This window comes from Zingiber officinale, chromosome 6A (assembly GCF_018446385.1).
Source record: "Zingiber officinale cultivar Zhangliang chromosome 6A, Zo_v1.1, whole genome shotgun sequence".
Lineage (NCBI taxonomy): Eukaryota > Viridiplantae > Streptophyta > Magnoliopsida > Zingiberales > Zingiberaceae > Zingiber > Zingiber officinale.
In genome coordinates this window covers 145,178,749-145,195,329 of record NC_055997.1, presented here as the reverse complement: position 1 = coordinate 145,195,329, position 16,581 = coordinate 145,178,749, and the positions used below count along the sequence as shown (strand labels likewise).

General features: G+C 37.7%; 2 protein-coding genes across 3 annotated transcripts in view; both read right to left on the bottom strand.

Annotated features, from left to right (window-relative positions):
* Positions 1-4,134: 4,134 nt before the first annotated feature.
* On the bottom strand, positions 4,135-8,526 carry LOC121998504 (putative disease resistance protein RGA4). Of its 2 annotated transcripts, XM_042553455.1 has the most exons (3): positions 6,581-8,526; positions 4,930-6,496; positions 4,135-4,419 (listed from the first exon to the last, which is right to left on the bottom strand). In XM_042553455.1, exons 1-2 carry the CDS (start codon positions 8,416-8,418, stop codon positions 4,969-4,971), a joined length of 3,366 nt encoding a protein of 1,121 aa, XP_042409389.1. In that variant the 5' UTR covers positions 8,419-8,526; the 3' UTR covers positions 4,135-4,419; positions 4,930-4,968. The 2 variants fall into 2 exon arrangements, with proteins under 2 accessions (XP_042409389.1, XP_042409388.1); XM_042553454.1 differs by having other exon boundaries at positions 4,930-8,526.
* A 604-nt stretch (positions 8,527-9,130) lies between these two features.
* Positions 9,131-16,581, bottom strand: part of LOC121995436 (vegetative cell wall protein gp1-like) — a 44,235-nt gene continuing 36,784 nt past the window's right edge. Inside the window, exon 4 of the mRNA XM_042549177.1 lies at positions 9,131-9,710. Within this exon, the coding sequence (XP_042405111.1) occupies positions 9,131-9,710 (580 nt within the window). The remainder of the gene's footprint in view (positions 9,711-16,581) is intronic.

Sequence of the window (16,581 nt, the reverse complement as noted above, 5' to 3'; positions counted from 1 at the left end):
GACCATATAAAGATTTTCGTAAGCGACATACAAGTCTAGAAGACTCTCCCTGAGCAACAAAACACGGAGGTTGCTCCATGTAGACTTCCTCGAGCAGGTCACCATGTAAGAATGCATTTTTGATGTCCAATTGATAAAGGGGCCAAAATCTCATATCTTGGGAGCCACGAGTTAGACCTTTATATAGGAAAGAAGATATACAAAAAAGTCAAAAATACCTTTATAAATATTCTATTCTAACACACCCCCCCAAGCTGGAGAATATAGATCATACACACCAAGCTTGTTACATATGTAGTCAATTCGGGGACCTCTAAGTGACTTAGTGAATATATCTGCTAGCTGATTATGTGAGTTGACAAAACTAGTAGATATTTCTCCAGATATGACTTCCTCTCTAACGAAGTGACAGTCAACTTCAATATGTTTTGTCCTCTCATGAAAGACTGGATTTGAGGCAATATGGATAGCGGCCTGGTTGTCACATATGAGTGACATTTGTGTAACCTCTCTAAACCTTAGTTCCTGAAGTAACTGTTTTAACCATATAAGTTCTTGACTGGCTATAGCCATAGCTCGATATTCTGCCTCTGCACTGGATCTTGCCACAACATTCTGCTTTTTGCTTTTCCAAGAAACAAGATTACCTCCGACAAATATACAAAATCCAGAAGTAGATCTTCTATCAGAGGGAGATCCTGCCCAATCTGCATCAAAATATCCCACAACTTGAGTATGTCCTTTGTCTTCATATAGAAGACCCTTTCCCGGTGCACCCTTGATATATCGAATAATGCGAGTCATGATATCCCAATGTTCTTTGCACGAAGAGTTGAAAACCTGACTTACTACACTTACTGCAAATGAGATATCCAGACGAGTGATAGTAAGATAGCTTAGTTTCCCTACTAATCGCCTGTACCGTTCAGGATCTGAAAGAGGCTCCCCTTGATTTGGCAGGAGCTTGACATTAGGATCCATGGGATTGTCGACTGTCTTTGAGTTTAACATTCCTGTTTCTTCCAGAATATTCATTGCATACTTCCTTTGAGATATAATGATCTCATCTTTAGACTGTGTCACTTCTATCCCTAGGAAATATTTGAGTTTGCCAAGATCTTTTGTCTGGAAATGTTTGAAAAGATGTTGTTTTAAGGAGAAAGAAGAAAAATACAAAGCAATGTTTGAGATCATTGATAAGAGATAGGAATGCCAACTTCATCGGCCTCTGCATGTTGCAGGACATTATTTGAATCTAGAATTTTTTTTATTCATACACAGATTCAAAAATCTGTGGAGAAGTGGTGAATGATTTGTTTGAAACTATGGAGAGATTGGTTTCAATCGCTGTTGAGCAAGATAAAATCACTACTCAACTCTCTATATATCGAAAGACAGAAGAACTATTTGGGAGGAATATGATAATTAGACATAAAAGTTCATTATCTCCAACAGAATGGTGGGAATGCTATGGAGCAAATACTCCAGAATTACAAAAGTTTGCTATTAAAGTGCTTAGCCTCACTTGTAGTGTTTTCGGCTGTGAGTACAATTGGAGTGTATTTGAGCAGGTATGTAATAAATATAAATGTATAATACTATTAATATGTTACCTTTATAAGTAGAAAATAATCTTTGCTATTTTATTATACTTATTATGATTTTTGACATTTTGTAGATTCACAACAAAAAAAAGAATAGGCTAGCTCAACAGCGTTTAAATGATTTGGTATTTGTGAAATACAATCGTGTCTTAAAACTTCGATATGATGCACGTGATAAGATTGACCCCATCTCTTTGATGGATATTGATGACAGTAATGAATGGCTAATGGGTAGAATGAATGGATAAAGTGATAATGGAGAAGATGAGTTGGGTTTTGAAGGTGATGACTTGACATGGGATGTCGTTGCTAGAGCTAGTGGAGTTGAAGAGCCTGAATATTGTACTAGAGAAAAAAACATTACATCCATGACCTCTAGTTCACATGCTAGGTTTAAACAAGTTGAGAAGGGAAATACATCTTCTTCTATGAGACACTCATCTCTAAGACTTAGAAGATAAAGAAGGAGAAGAAGAATACAATGAGGATGATCTTGAGCTTGATGATTAATTTGACTTATTACACTTGTTTTGATGAACTTTGTTAGTTTAGATTAGAAAGTTGAAACTTGAAAGTTTGAAACTTTTATTAATTTTATCATGGTATTATTTTGCTTGTCATATTATGTAGTTTATGGCTAGTGGTTCGATATTTGTATGTGGAATATTAATAGTTATCACATATAATATGAGTGTGTCAGTAGTTTAGTAATCAACCTTATGTTTAAGAGGCGCGTCTCGAGATAGTATAAAATCGTTATCTTCTGTTGATTGTATAAAAAAATCATCATAAAAGATGTTGCTGATTAAAAAATGAGCTCAATTATAACATATAGTATAAAATCATTATCTTTTGCGTAATATAAACACTCAAACATAATGATTTTATCATCTTTTATTAAAATCATAATGATTTCTTCTAAAATGACTATCTTTATGGTATTATCTTTTAGTAATTTTTTTTATAGTCTATCTTACTAGTTACTTTAAGAGTATTCACAACAATAATATGAATTCATAATTTATTTTATTCAACTAAAATAATTTTCTAGCTTATCTGTTGAGCTATGTCTTGCCGAAACTGAGAAACTTGACAAATAATAATATGTGGCACATGTGAGATGATGCACCTTTCGGCATCTTCGTCCCCGCTGTGGGCAGTTCATAAGCCTCAAATCTTCCAGATGTAGATCCTTCAAACCCCTTGGCACCCTTTTTAATAGTGGATAGTGCCGGATTGATAAAAGACGAAGAGACTTAGGTAATGTAGATTGGAAAATTCATTTATGTATAGATCTTCTAGCACAGTAGTGCTTGCTACTGGCTTGTCATCAACGACTCCAATTCATCACAATAACAAATGCCTAACTGCGTGGCTTTGAGGTAATAGAAAAATATACCATATTCATCGCTTATTAACAATTCTGATTGCGCAGTTGCCCAGGTAACTTGACTTTCTTGCCACGAATCTCTAACCGGAACTTATGCTGTGAATTCAAGGTTCTCCTCTGTGTAAGTTGTGGCTTCTAGTAGTCAGAGGATGTAAGGCATGGAGTTTATATAGCATGGTTTTAGATGAACCACTCGGAAGGCACACCTTCAAAATGCATAGGGCCTTTCTTTATTTTGGATTGTTTAAAGCCTTGTTCTTCTTATTATGATCCCAGGCCCGTTCTTAGGTCGGGTTACTTGTAGAGATAAGTAAGCCTTACATTAATGCATAATTGTTTGTCCTTCTTATCCAAAAAAAACTTGCAAGATGAAATTAAATCGACAAAATCATGGTTCATTAGACATGGAGTTATAGCAATTGCCTACTGTGATTCGGGTCAGAGCCAGACCTGAGACAAATCTCAGGAGTTATACCAATTGCCTACTTGTTGTCCGTTTTAAGGGGTCATTTTTAAAATTTGATTCAGGCCCAGAAAATCTCAGGTACGGCACTTATTCTGGTCCCTTTCAACAGTTAGATATTCTCTCGTTAGATTTGAGAATTTTAACAGATTATTGAGGTAGAGTAGCTTTGCAAATTTTCCAAATCATGTACCTCTCTTTATTGGTTTCCTACTCGAGTTTCTTAGTTTTTTCTTGACGAAATCGCACTCCTTTCAACTTGAAATTCTAGTTACACCCTCCTCTAACCCAAACGATAGCCAAGGATTATGTTCCTAGGAAAAAAAAAATGAATTCACTGTGTTATCCAGTCGTTTAATTAAAAAGTGATCATGCCATTAGTTTTCTATTAGCAAGGATTTAAGATGGCAAATAATGCTCAAATGTTGTTGTGGACTTCTTGTGATTTTAGCTTGTAAATGTTTATCAATGAGATTTATACAAAATAAATTAGGTACCATTTTTACAAAGATTGCCACAATACTGTTCTTGAGAATTCCTTTATTTGGAGTCTTCTTGTGTCGATTTTAATTGACTTTCATAGAAATATTTTAACAGAACCTTTTCTATTTTATACAAAAGAGCATCATCATATAAGAAAAAAAACTACAATGTATGCAAATAATAGGATCAAATCACATAATATCCAACTCCATGTCAATATCAAGTAGTTTATTTATTACAACATAACGACACCATAAAGCAACAACAAGATCTCACATAGCAATAATCCTTCGAGAGAGAAAAATCATAATGTATCAAACAATGAAGTCTAGTGTGACATATATTGAATCACATGTATAATTTTAAAGGCTCAACCAAAACAAATTTACTTGCAATAAAAGGACTTCATAAGACACAATGTATATAGGTTTGAGCAACCACTAAGATCTCATGCGCAGTCGAACCGTTCGCCAATGAATCTAGAGGTTAAAGAAAAGCAAAGGATGTGGTGAGCACAAAATGAATTTAATGAGCCAAAATTAAAAAAGAAAATCATAATTGAATATTACTAAAAGGAAAGGTAAGAAGACTACAAAATAATTGAATTAATGCTTATTCAATGTCATCTTAATTGTTATTTTTGGAGTATTCCAAACAATATTCACACATTTGAATTACAAATGCATTTTGTGTTGTGTATGGTGGCAAAGTATTTAGTGCCTTCGTTAATTGTACATTTTATCTAGACATAAGTACTCTATTTAATAATATATTCATCGAATGTCAAAATTTTGTCCTTTTTTTCTATGAGACTTCTGAAAGCTCTAAGAATTCTCCCTTTTTCCTTGTCTTGAAATTGATTTTTAATTTTAAAAACTTTCTAATAGTGCTCTGCATTAAGCTTATTATTGAATGAAGAAGTTTTGAATACTATCATTTTTCAATTAAAAAAAAAAGGAAACTGCAACTAAAATAGTTTTCTAACGTACCTTTTGAACTATGTCGATCGGCTGAATCTGAGGAGCATATTAAATATCAACATATGGCACATGTGCGATGATCGGCCAATCTTCGCCGCTGTCCCTTTCGTATCTTCTTTTCAGTTGCGGGCAGTCAATAATTGTCAAAGTTTGCAACCACAAAAGCCGTGGCAGCGTTTCTAGTCGTGAGCAGTTGTGGATTGACAGAAAACGAAGAGACTCGAGATGCTGTAGCCAGTCAGGCAACTTCGTGAGATTGGAAATTCCATCTATGTATAGATGTTGTAGCACACTGCTTGCTGGATCTGGTATCATCAATGACTCCAATTCCTCACAACAACAGATACATAACTGGGTGTCGCTATAGATATCATGTTCGCCAGTTATAAACAATTCTCTGAGCGTGTATAAGCGTTGTAGTTGCTCATGTAAATTGACATTCTTGCCACAAATCGTTATTTCAAACTCATGTACCGAATTCAATATTTGTACGACTTCGTATGGCTGCAATTTTATCCTTGGACAACCTGCGAGCCGTAGAAAACGAAGAGAATTGAGACGTCCCACTTCCGACGGCAAGAATGCCAAACTATCACAACGATCAATGGTCAATGAACGAATCTTTTTTAGGCGCTTCATTTCACCCCTAGGAAGAGACAGAAGTTGATCGCATCCTATAATTCGTAATTCTATCAAGGAAGTGAGGTTTCTAATGCAACCACTTGGAAAAGATGTCATGTTGTCCATCTTCTCCACTCGGAGAATAGAAAGAGAAGTGAGACTTCCAACATATGAGAGTAGGCTCCCATCGCAGTAAAATATCTCAAGGGATTGAATGTTAGGAAGCCTCGGCATACATTTCAATTCAGGACATCTGTAAACCCGCAGCCGCTGCAGTGAAGGGAACAACTGATCGGCACCATGAGACTCTGACCATTCCTTTAAATTATTCATCCTATGCAAGTTGAGTTCTTGAAGAGAAGGAAAGCCTCCGTTCCCATGAAACTCAGCTCCCAGGTGTGTAATGCCATACGTAGAGATTAAGTCAAGCTTCTTAAGAAAGTGCAGATTTCCAAACGGAGGAATATGCTCACAGCCACGGCAATAATTAAGACTAACTTCAACTAAATTTGGCAGTTGTGACTGTAACTGTATAAACCATGTTGGAAATTGTGAGCTCCCATAATGCCATATGCCCAACTTCTTTAAGCTCGTGTTGGGACAAAGATCGTCCAACATGCCCTTGTCATTTGTCTCCGAACGATTAAACTCTAAACTTAGTTCTTTAAGATGTTTATCCTGTAAAATTTTTCTTCCACCACAAGAGTAGTTTGTGAAATTCTCAGAAAATTTAATTGTCATTTCTCCATTAAGCTTCAAATCCTCCAGTTCTGTAATTGAGCATGCACCACTTCTACTATCAGCAACAAAGACAGGTAAACTTTGAAGATTAGTTAGTCTCGACAACCCACAGGGAATGCGTATAAATCCAGAATTACAACACCTGCAATCAAGATCCCGAAGGCTTTGCATATTCCATAACTCTTTTGGTAGCTCTTGAAGTCCCTCATTGAAACTGAGATTGAGATATTGTAAATTGGCAAGAAGGGTTATGGAGTCAGATAGAACTTCAATAATATTCCGAGATAAATTGAGGTACCTCAAATGTATCAGATTTCTTATTGACGTTGGCACCTCCTTGATTTTATTGCCAGTTAAATCTAACACCCGTAAAAATTTCAAATTTGAGAAAACAAATTCAAGTTGATCGGTGTTTAAACTAATATCTTTCAATATAAGGGTACGCAAGTACAATCTCTTCTTGCCCCGGGCTTGAATAGTGTTTGATAAATTTTCAAAATCTTTGTGCATGTGCAAATGATATATTCTGTCTCCAATATCTTTCGCCAAATCTTCTTTATCATTCCAATATATATTTACCGATACTGATCGTGCCAAGTCATGCATCACATCATGCATCGTGCAGTTGGTTACATGACTAACATCTCCAAGATCATACCCCTCGGAAGATGCCCATAGAAAATCTCTAAAATCACGCTCCTTGGAAGATGCTAAGAGAAAGAATGACTTATGTACAAGTTCAGTAAAGACGTGGTTGCCAATTGTTTCGGCATCAAAATTAGCGTCTGAACGCACAAAATCATTTGCTATCCATAGTTTTATCAATTCATCCTTCACCATCGTACAGTTCTTTGGGTATAGGGAGCCAAATGTGAAACACTTCTTTGACTGCAGAGAGAGATTGTTATAGCTCAACTTTAGTACAGCTAGCAGGTTGTTTTCATTGTCCCGCTTCCATATTTTACTGCTCAATAAGGAGGACCAATACGATTCATCTCGAGTGCTATGGAGCATGCTACCAAGAGAAATGGCAGCCAAGGGCACGCCGCCACATTTCTCAACAATCTTTCCACCAATTTCCATCAAACTTTGATCCACTGTTTGATCTCCAAAAGCAAACTGTTGAAACAAGGACAAACAATGATCTTTGGACAACTGTTGTAATTGGTGGGTTTTGGATGAACCCATTATCGAAGAGATATGTAGGCTGCGGGTTGTCACTAGAATTTTGCTTCCTTTTACTCCGCATATTAAGGCTGCTTTCAGTACACCCCACTTTAATGGATCTTCATTCCATACGTCATCCAGCACGAGTAGAAATTTCTTCCCGGTTAATACTTTTTCTAGGTTCTGCCTTGCTGAATCTATTTGTGTGTAGTTGGCTGGTGCACCAGTAGCGAGTTCTAAAACAGAGTTCATTATTTTTAGAGGATCAAATTCAGCCTCAACAACTGTCCACATTCTCAAACTTGCAAAATGAATTTTCACCGTTTCATCATGGAAAACAAGCTGAGCAAGTGTAGTCTTCCCCAGGCCACCCATCCCAACGATGGCAATGACCTTCACTGTTTCATGGCTGCTTTCATCATCGTCATCTATCAACATGTTGACAATCATCTCCTTCTCTGGTTCTCTCCCTATAACAACAAACCTATTGCGGGAGTGGTTCTCTCTGTAAGGACTTGGTTGCGACATGCCTGGTGGCAAATTGAGAAGAATGGACTTTTGCAGCAAAATAGATTCCAGACTTTCTGTTATAGCTTTTATCATGCTGCCTATCCTACTCTTAAACAAAACTTGATTATTAGTAGAGAAGAAATCACGCACCGGCCTTAAAACAGTACTGTGTGATCTCTGCTTCTTATGCAAGACTTTGGTGTCATAGTAATCCACAACATCCTCGAGATCGTAGGCCAAGTATTTGAGCTTCTTCAGCAAGTCCTTCACAGCATCATCGATAAAAGGGCGGGACTCGACGTTTTGGATCACCGAGTCAATGTTCGTCAACAACTCCTTAAACTTCTCCATCTTCCTTTTGGTACCAGCCATTGCCTTGAGTTTCTCGTCGAGTTCGACGAGAATTGCCACCTTGTTGGCTAAGAAGCCAGCCGTGGCACCTACCAAAGCTCCTGCCATAGCTCCGGATGAATTAAGGATGCGGAAGTTGTTTGGTGTGGATCTGGCTAATGATAGATTTGGAGGAGAAAAGAGAAGTAATAATTTGCAAGGCGATGACTCCCGAAGTCTTCCGTTTGGGTCTACATTAAGATTGATTATAAATTCCAGCTCACCATGACAGTGATAGTATTAATTAAATCTACGTCCCGAACCCCACATACCACAAATTTTCAATTCCGTTACTTAAAATATCTGTAATTATATTGTAATTTATAGAAGCAATAATTTGCTTAGAGGATTAAAGAGAAGCAACTGTCGGGAAGTTGAGAAGATAGATTTGTCGGTGTGACATGTCTGAAATGTTGACCGCATCTCCTTGACCCGAGTGGTGAGCTGTCTTCTATGTTTATCAAGTCATCAGAAATCCTCCGGTCGACGCTACCTGCAGTCAGCGACCGGGTTGCTCCGGTCTCTGGCGATGCTCGAGGCAGGTCCTGGGCACAATGAAATAAATATAGTGTGAGTACAATGATGTACCCTGGCCCCGGGGGGCGCCCTCGGATGGATCGGTGAGCTGATCGCGGTATTGATTGAGTAGTCGCGGCCCTGACAAGCAGATGGATGTGAGTCAACTGAGGAGCCGGATCTGAGGGCGACGACATGGAATCTGATGCAGTCGGGGTCCAAAGAGACGACACGTAGGAAGGATGTGATAGCGGCTCGTAGGCCGTCACACGTCACGCAGGCTGTATAATGTCACTAACTCAACGGCTCGATGGCCGGAATACAACACGCAAAGCATAATACAAACCATGGAGGTCGGGGGTCGGCTAGTGGTTGTCTCTAGAGGTGACATCGGAGGTGGGAGTCGGCGGAGGCGGCGACAGCCGTTGTAGGCGGTGATGACAACCGCTGGAGGCGACTGCGATGGCAGTGGCGACATCAGTTGCTGTAGACGACAGTGGTGGCTGCTAGGCCTAGCGACAGCGACTGCTGGACTCAGCGGTGGTCGCGGGACTCGACGGCGGTGGCGGTTGCTAGAGGCGTCGCCGGCAACCGGTGGAACAGGTGGCTCTGGCCAGAGGTGAAGGCGGTTCCCACTGGAGCCTGCAGCGCTCGCTGGAGGCGTAGGCACCTGCTGGAAGGGGCGGCGACCACTGTAGGAGATGGCGGTCGACTGAGGAGGTGCTCCGTGGCTATGGCAGCGCTGGAGAGGAGCACGAGAGGGAGAGAGGAAGAAGTGGAGGCTAGTGTAGCCAGCGGCTCGCGTGAAGGGGAAAGGCAACAGTGGCGTCGGAGGCGGGAGGAGACTATTAGAGTGTATACTAAAAGTCTAGTTTTTGTAAACATTTATTTGTTGAAATAAAAGAATCACATTGGTAATATCTGTATTTATTTGTTAAATGTAATTGTTCAATTAATTTATATAGTAGACAACATGGAGTGTGGTGTCACACTCAGAAGATCATATTGTCAGTTCTCTATAAATTATAAACAAGTTGCTCACGACTAAGATGGAAAGGAACAAACCATCAGAATAGTCGTAGTGTAATTAAGTATTAGTTTATCTTGACTAATAAATTACACTGATACACTTTAAGTGTATTGAGTAGGACCATTTAGGTAAGTTCTTTTTGTACTGACTTAGTAAAAAAACTAGACCTTAGTTATTATGGAAGTGTGTGCTCTTAATCCTAATATAATAACAAGCACATATATTTAATATTTATTTCTTTGACTTATCAAAGGGTGAGATTTAGCTCGATAAATCAATATGTCCGATAAGTTGGGAAATGATATTACTTATAGTGTGTGTTGTTGATTATAGAAGGAATCTGTGTCCTAGTTATTTAGGTTGAGAATGTCCCCAAGAGGAGCTCATAAGGATTGTCATGTTAAACCCTGCAGGTGGACTTAGTCCGACATGACAATAAAGTTGAGTGGTACTACTCTTGGAGCTAGATATTAATTAAGTGAGTTGTCAGTAACTTACTTAATTAGTGGACATTCATAATCTTAAACACAGGGAGACTTACACACTCATAATAAGAAGGAGCCCATAATGTAATTTGGGATTGCTGCGGTAGTGCGATAATAACTCTCTAGTGGAATGAGTTATTATCAATGAACTTGAGTTGTGTGTTCGGGGCGAGCACGGGATACTCAAGCTCATCGGAAGACCAAAACCAATTTCTCCTCTAGGTCCCTGTCGTAGCCTCATTATAGCCTCAAGTCCATCCAAATATAAGGCTCTTCTTAGTGTCCAAGAAGTGGGCCGGTCCAATGCTTGGTGACCAAACAAGGGCCGGCCACATCCTCTTTATAGGGGTCGGCCCCTTGCTTGGTGACCAAGCATGAAGGGGGCGGCCACAATATTCAAACAAGGAGGGTTGTTTTTGAATTTTTAAAATCTTCTCTTTGTAGAAAACTATAAGTTTTAAAAGAGAGATTTTATTTTTTTTTAAAAAAACTTTTCTTATTTGAATTTGGTCACATGTTTTAATAGAGAGTTTTAAAAGTTTTAAAACTTTCCTTTTTTAACCATCCTCATGGTTTAAAAAAAAAAGAAGAAAAGTTTTAAAATTAAAATTTTCTATCATCATGTTAAAAAGAGAAATTTTATGAGAAGTTTTAAATTTTAAAACATGGTTTTAATTTTTAGAACTTTCCTTTTTTAACTCCTAATTTAGGAAAGAGAGCTTGTAAATTTTATAAGAGGATTTTTTATTGTAAAATTTATAAAAATTATATTTCTTTTTTCCCTTGATAGGGTGGCCGGCCACCTTGCTTGGTGCCCAAGCAAGTGGCTGGCAATATTAAAAATAATAAAATCATCACAAAATAAAATTGGTGATTGATTTAATCAAGAGGAAAGAAAAGGAAAAATTAAAAGGGAAAAGGAAAAACTCTTGGATGATTTTATTTTTGTAAAAACCTTTTCCTTATTTGCCTTGGACAAGTAATATAAAAGAAGAGGTGAGGGGGGCTTCATGAGACACAATTCTTATTCTCTTGCTTAGAGATCATCAAGTGGATGGCCCTCTCTCTCTTCTCTCTTTTCCCTTTTGCTCTCTTCTCCTTGGTGGTGTTGGTGGCCGGATTTTAGAAGAAGAGGAGGAAGCTTTTGGGTGGTGTTCATCTTGGAGGATCGTCTCCCACACGACGTCCAAGGCGAGATGACGAATACGGCAGAAGATCTCGAGGTCATTAGCTTACAAAGAGAAGGTATAACTAGTAATTTTCTTCCGCATCATACTAGTTATTTTCTTTGTAAGAATTCTAAATACAAGAGGCAATTAGATCTAGTTTTTTGAATTTATTTTTCGAGTTTGTGTTTTCTTCTTTTTCGAATTTGTGATTCGATTGTTCTTTTTGGTTAACCTAGAGTTATTTAAGGAAATTAAATGTTAGCTTTCCTTAAAAGGCTTTGCCTAGCCGGTGGTGGTTGCTCCCATATCCAAAAAGGTCATGTGCCTCGCCATGCAGTCCTAGAAGCCAATTTTGGAAATTAATATTTAATGAAATTAATAACTTAGGTGGATTTGAATCAATAGTGTTAAGTTCCGCTTGCGATTCAAATTTAAATCATTAAGAACAGATAAGTTAAATTTGGAATCAATGATATTAAGTTCTGTCTACGATTCCTAATTTAACTTCTAAAGAACACAATAGGTTATTTAAGGAAAGGTTCGACACTTGTACAAAAAATTTTATTCAGTGGAACCGGTACGTTTTCCTAGGATTAACTAACAATTGGTATCTGAGCTAGGGTTTGCCTCTGTGTGTTTAGAATTCAAATAGTTTATACACATGTCATACATAATTTAGGCAGGATAATAGTAGGATGTGCTAACTCTTTGGTTGCAGGCTCCAACTATTATGGCTTATTGATATTGTGTGTGATTGGACCCTTGGATATGTCAAGGGCATTATTTGTGTGCATAATTGTATGTATAAAATACAGCAGGAGTTGTATTATTTTTAGAATTTTATTTTTGTTCGATCTAGAATACATGTACATTCGCTCGTGGAATATAGGATCGATATATGTAAAATTCTATTTTTGTCGCGGATCGGATTCTTACGAGGCGTGGTACTTTTGGAGCACCAGAGGCGCAGCAGAATAAGAAGCAAGATGGATGCGACTGTTGGATCGTGAAGTTTCGATAGAGGGGGGGGGGGGTGAATATCGATTACAAAAATTTCGATAAGAGTGAGCGCAGCGAAAAAGAAAATCAATGCTAACACAGAACTAATTTTACTTGGTTCAGAGTCTGTGTCGACTCCTACTCCAAAGCCCGCACACGAGGGTGCTTTCGATGGGCAATTCACTAGCAATTCGATAACTATTACAAGCTAATACAGGAATGCTAATAAAAAACAAAGTAAAGCTATACCGACAAAAGAAGAAATTAAAAGAACAGCGTTGTCGGAACTTCGCAGCGTTGCAAGAGCGTAGGAAAGTGGATTCTGAGTTGTTCTGAAGCTCCCCTCTGACCCTCCTTTTATATGAGGCTCGGGGCGCCCCGGATCCCTTCCGGGCACCCTGGTGAGACGTGGCAGGTCCAACCAACGAGCTCCACGTGGCGACGCACGATCTGAATAAAAATCACCTCCCGGGCGCCGGGATCCCTTCCGGGCTCTCGGACCTTTGGGCGCTCGGATCCCCTCCGGGCGCCCGGATCACCTTTCTCCAGAAACCAGCTTTCCTGCAAAACAAGGTTAGTCCGAGGTGCATAAATAGTGTATATCCTGCAAAACAGAGTGTTAGCGCAGTTCATGAGTTTGACACAGAAAGTATGACTTAGACTCCGTCTTTCCGAGACCGGAATCTAGTCACGATCTCGACTTAGAGATCCGAAATGGATCTAAGCCAGATCGACGCCTAATGTCCCCTTCCCGGGAATGCGTCCTCACAGTCACTCCCTTCTAGTGACTTCCCTTCACTTACCTGTCAGACGTCCGGTCAGCCTTTCGATCCATCTGGACTTCTTGCCAAGCGTCCGGTCAGCCCGTCGACCCGCTTGGTCTTCTCACCAGCTATCCGGTCAGCCCGTTTACCTAGCTGGACTTCTTGCCAGATATCCGGTCAGCCCGTCGACCTGTCTGGACTTCGTCTGCACACTCGGTCAGAGTGTTAGATCACAACAAACCTAACTTAATCCGATTTGTCATTCATCAAAACCCGAGTTAGACCGTTAGTGCTAACCGCACCAACAATCTCCCCCTTTTTGATGGAATGATAACCTGGTTAAGTTAGTAAAAATATGCGAGTAAACAGGTTAAACATTTTGTTCTGTTCTAGCATGAAGTTTAAGTTAGTTTTTAATTTTATTTTATTTTTCTAACTTAACTACCTATCCCTCCCCCTTTGGCATTCATCAAACAAGGATATAATTTAAACATACAGAATACATAAAAAAATGAGGGAAATGATGTCAAGTTAACTTGGGGGAGTTTTAAATTTCACCACATAGTAATTTAATTTTTGTAACATAACTAAGTTTTGAAAAATAACGAATTTAGCAACATAACTTAGTATATTTTAAGTTTTAAATGCTAATTTTAAAATATAAGTATCCAAGTTTCAATAAATTGAATTTTCAAAATAAGTTTCAACTTGGAATTCTTTACAAACATGAGTTTTCAAAATTTTAACATTAAGTTTGTAAATCTACTTTTCAAGGCTAATTAAAATTTATTTTTCAAGTCTAAGTTTACAAAATCCAGATTTTCAAAATAAAGTGAAGTTTAATTTTCAAATCAAACTTTAAAGCTAGATCTAATTATTGAAATTTTCAAAATAAGCTTGTAAAGTTAAAACACCGTTTTAAACATAAGTTTTATAAAGATTATTTTACAAAAGTAAGATTTTCAAAACCAAGTTTATTAGTGTTTACAAAGATAAGTCAGATTTGTTAAATATATTTAAAATATTTTTAAGAAAGTATTTTTAAAAAATACCAAACATAAATATGAGACTAATTAATCCTCCCCCTAAACCTGATATCTACAATAGCTGTGTAACCAATTAGTTACTTACTGACTATCAGAAGATGACAACTTTCACTTGGTTAGTCAAGTTAAGTTCATTGTGATCAGTTAGTGGTTGACTAAGCAGAATAACTTAACTTGATTAATGTAGGTTTTGTATTTAACACCCAGACTTATATCGATGCACTGACATAAGCATCTTAAGTCCAGACAATTGGCATATACATCTCACCCCTTTCTAAGTTTGTCAATCACAAGCAAGGTAATCCTAAGGTGTTGGTGAGATGCTCAAATACTAGTCCTGGGGGAACATGATTTCTAAGGGGATTTTTCTAGTCTAAGGCTAAAGTTGTTTTGAAATTCTAAAAGTTGGAAGGTTTTAAAACAAATGAAAACAAATTTAACCTAGAATTTAAAACAGTCAATTTGAAAGTAATTTTGAATTTTAAAAATCCTAGTCTATTAAACACATTCCTAACTATCTACGCAAATTGCTAAATTCACTTTCAGGGAGTGGTTTTGTGAATATGTCAGCTAAATTGGATTTGGACTCAATGTATTTGAGTTCAATGTCCCCTTTAGTAACATGATCCCTGATGAAGTGATGTCTAATTTCAATATGTTTAGTTCTGGAATGATGCACTGGATTTTTTGTTAGGTTGATTGAGCTAATGTTGTCAATTAAGACTTTGACATTTGTGAGGTTCAAGTTGAAGTCTTTTAGGGTGTGCATCATCCATAATAATTGTGCAACACACTCTCCTATTGCTATATATTCTGACTCAGTTGTAGAAAGGGCAACATAATGTTGCTTTCTACCAAACTAGCTGACAAGTGATGGACCTAATAATTGACATCCGCCACTTGTGCTTTTGCGGTCTAACTTGCATCCAGCATAATCTGAGTCAGAGTACCCTATTAATTCAAAGTTATTAGTCCTAGGATACCAAATGCCTAGATTTGTTGTTCCTTTAAGATATCTAAAGATTCTTTTGACTTGAGTCAGATGGGATCCTTTAGCACAGGTTTGGTATCTTGCACACATACTAACTGCAAATAAGATATCTGGTCGACTTACAGTTAAGTATAGTAGGCTACCTATGACACTCCTATAATATTTTAGATCAACTGGTTTTCCATTGGGATCATCATCTAGGATTGTGTTTACTGCCATAGGTGTTTCCATTTCTTTGGTGTTTTCCATTTCAAATTTCTTAAGTAATTCCTTAGTATATTTTTGTTGATAAATGTACTTACCTTCATTTGTTTGTTTGATTTGTAACCCTAAAAAGTAGGTTAATTTGCCTACCAGACTCATTTCAAACTCGCATTCCATTAAACTTGTAAATTCATCTAGGAAATCTGAATTTGTTGAACCAAAGATTATGTCATCTACATAAACTTGTGCTATAAAGATATCTTCCTTTATTAATTTGACAAATAAGGTTGGGTCAATTTGTCCTTGGTTAAATCCTTTAGATATTAGGTAAGATATTAATCTTTCATACCATGCCCTAGGTGCTTGCTTAAGTCCATTTAAGGCTTTCTTCAATTTATAGATATAATCAGGATGTTCTAGACTCTCAAATCCAAGTGGTTGTCCTACGTAGACTTCTTCCTTTATTAGTCCGTTTAGGAATGCTGACTTAACGTCCATTTGGTATAGTCTAAACCCTTTGTATGATGCATAACTTAGTAGCATTCTAATGGATTCCAGTCTAGCTACTGGGGCATATGTTTCATCGTAGTCAAGTCCTTCTACTTGACTGAACCCCTTAGCAACTAGCCTGACTTTATTTCGTGTAATTTCTCCAGTTTCACTTAATTTGTTTCTAAATACCCATTTTGTTTCTATTATTTTCTTATTTTTGGGTGGTGGTACCAAGTCCCAAACTTCATTTCACTCAAATTGAGCTAATTCTTCTTGCATAGCTATGACCCAGTCTGGGTCAAGTAGTGATTCAGCTATGGTTTTGGGTTCAATTTTTGAAATTAAAGATATTTGACTTAGATTTCTGAAGGATGATCTAGTTTGAACTCTAAGATCTGGGTCACCAATTATTTGATCAGTTGGGTGATTTGGGTTGACTCTTATAGTTCTAGGGGGTTGACTTTCCTGAGGTTGTTCTTCTTCTTCAGGACTTAGAGTTTGGTTGGTTCCTTCAGAATTGTTATTTTGTTGAACAA

Excerpts from the sequence above, each read along its gene's own strand:
- LOC121998504 (XM_042553454.1), bottom strand. The coding sequence starts at position 8,418 with ATGGCAGGAGCTTTGGTAGGTGCCACGGCTGGCTTCTTAGCCAACAAG.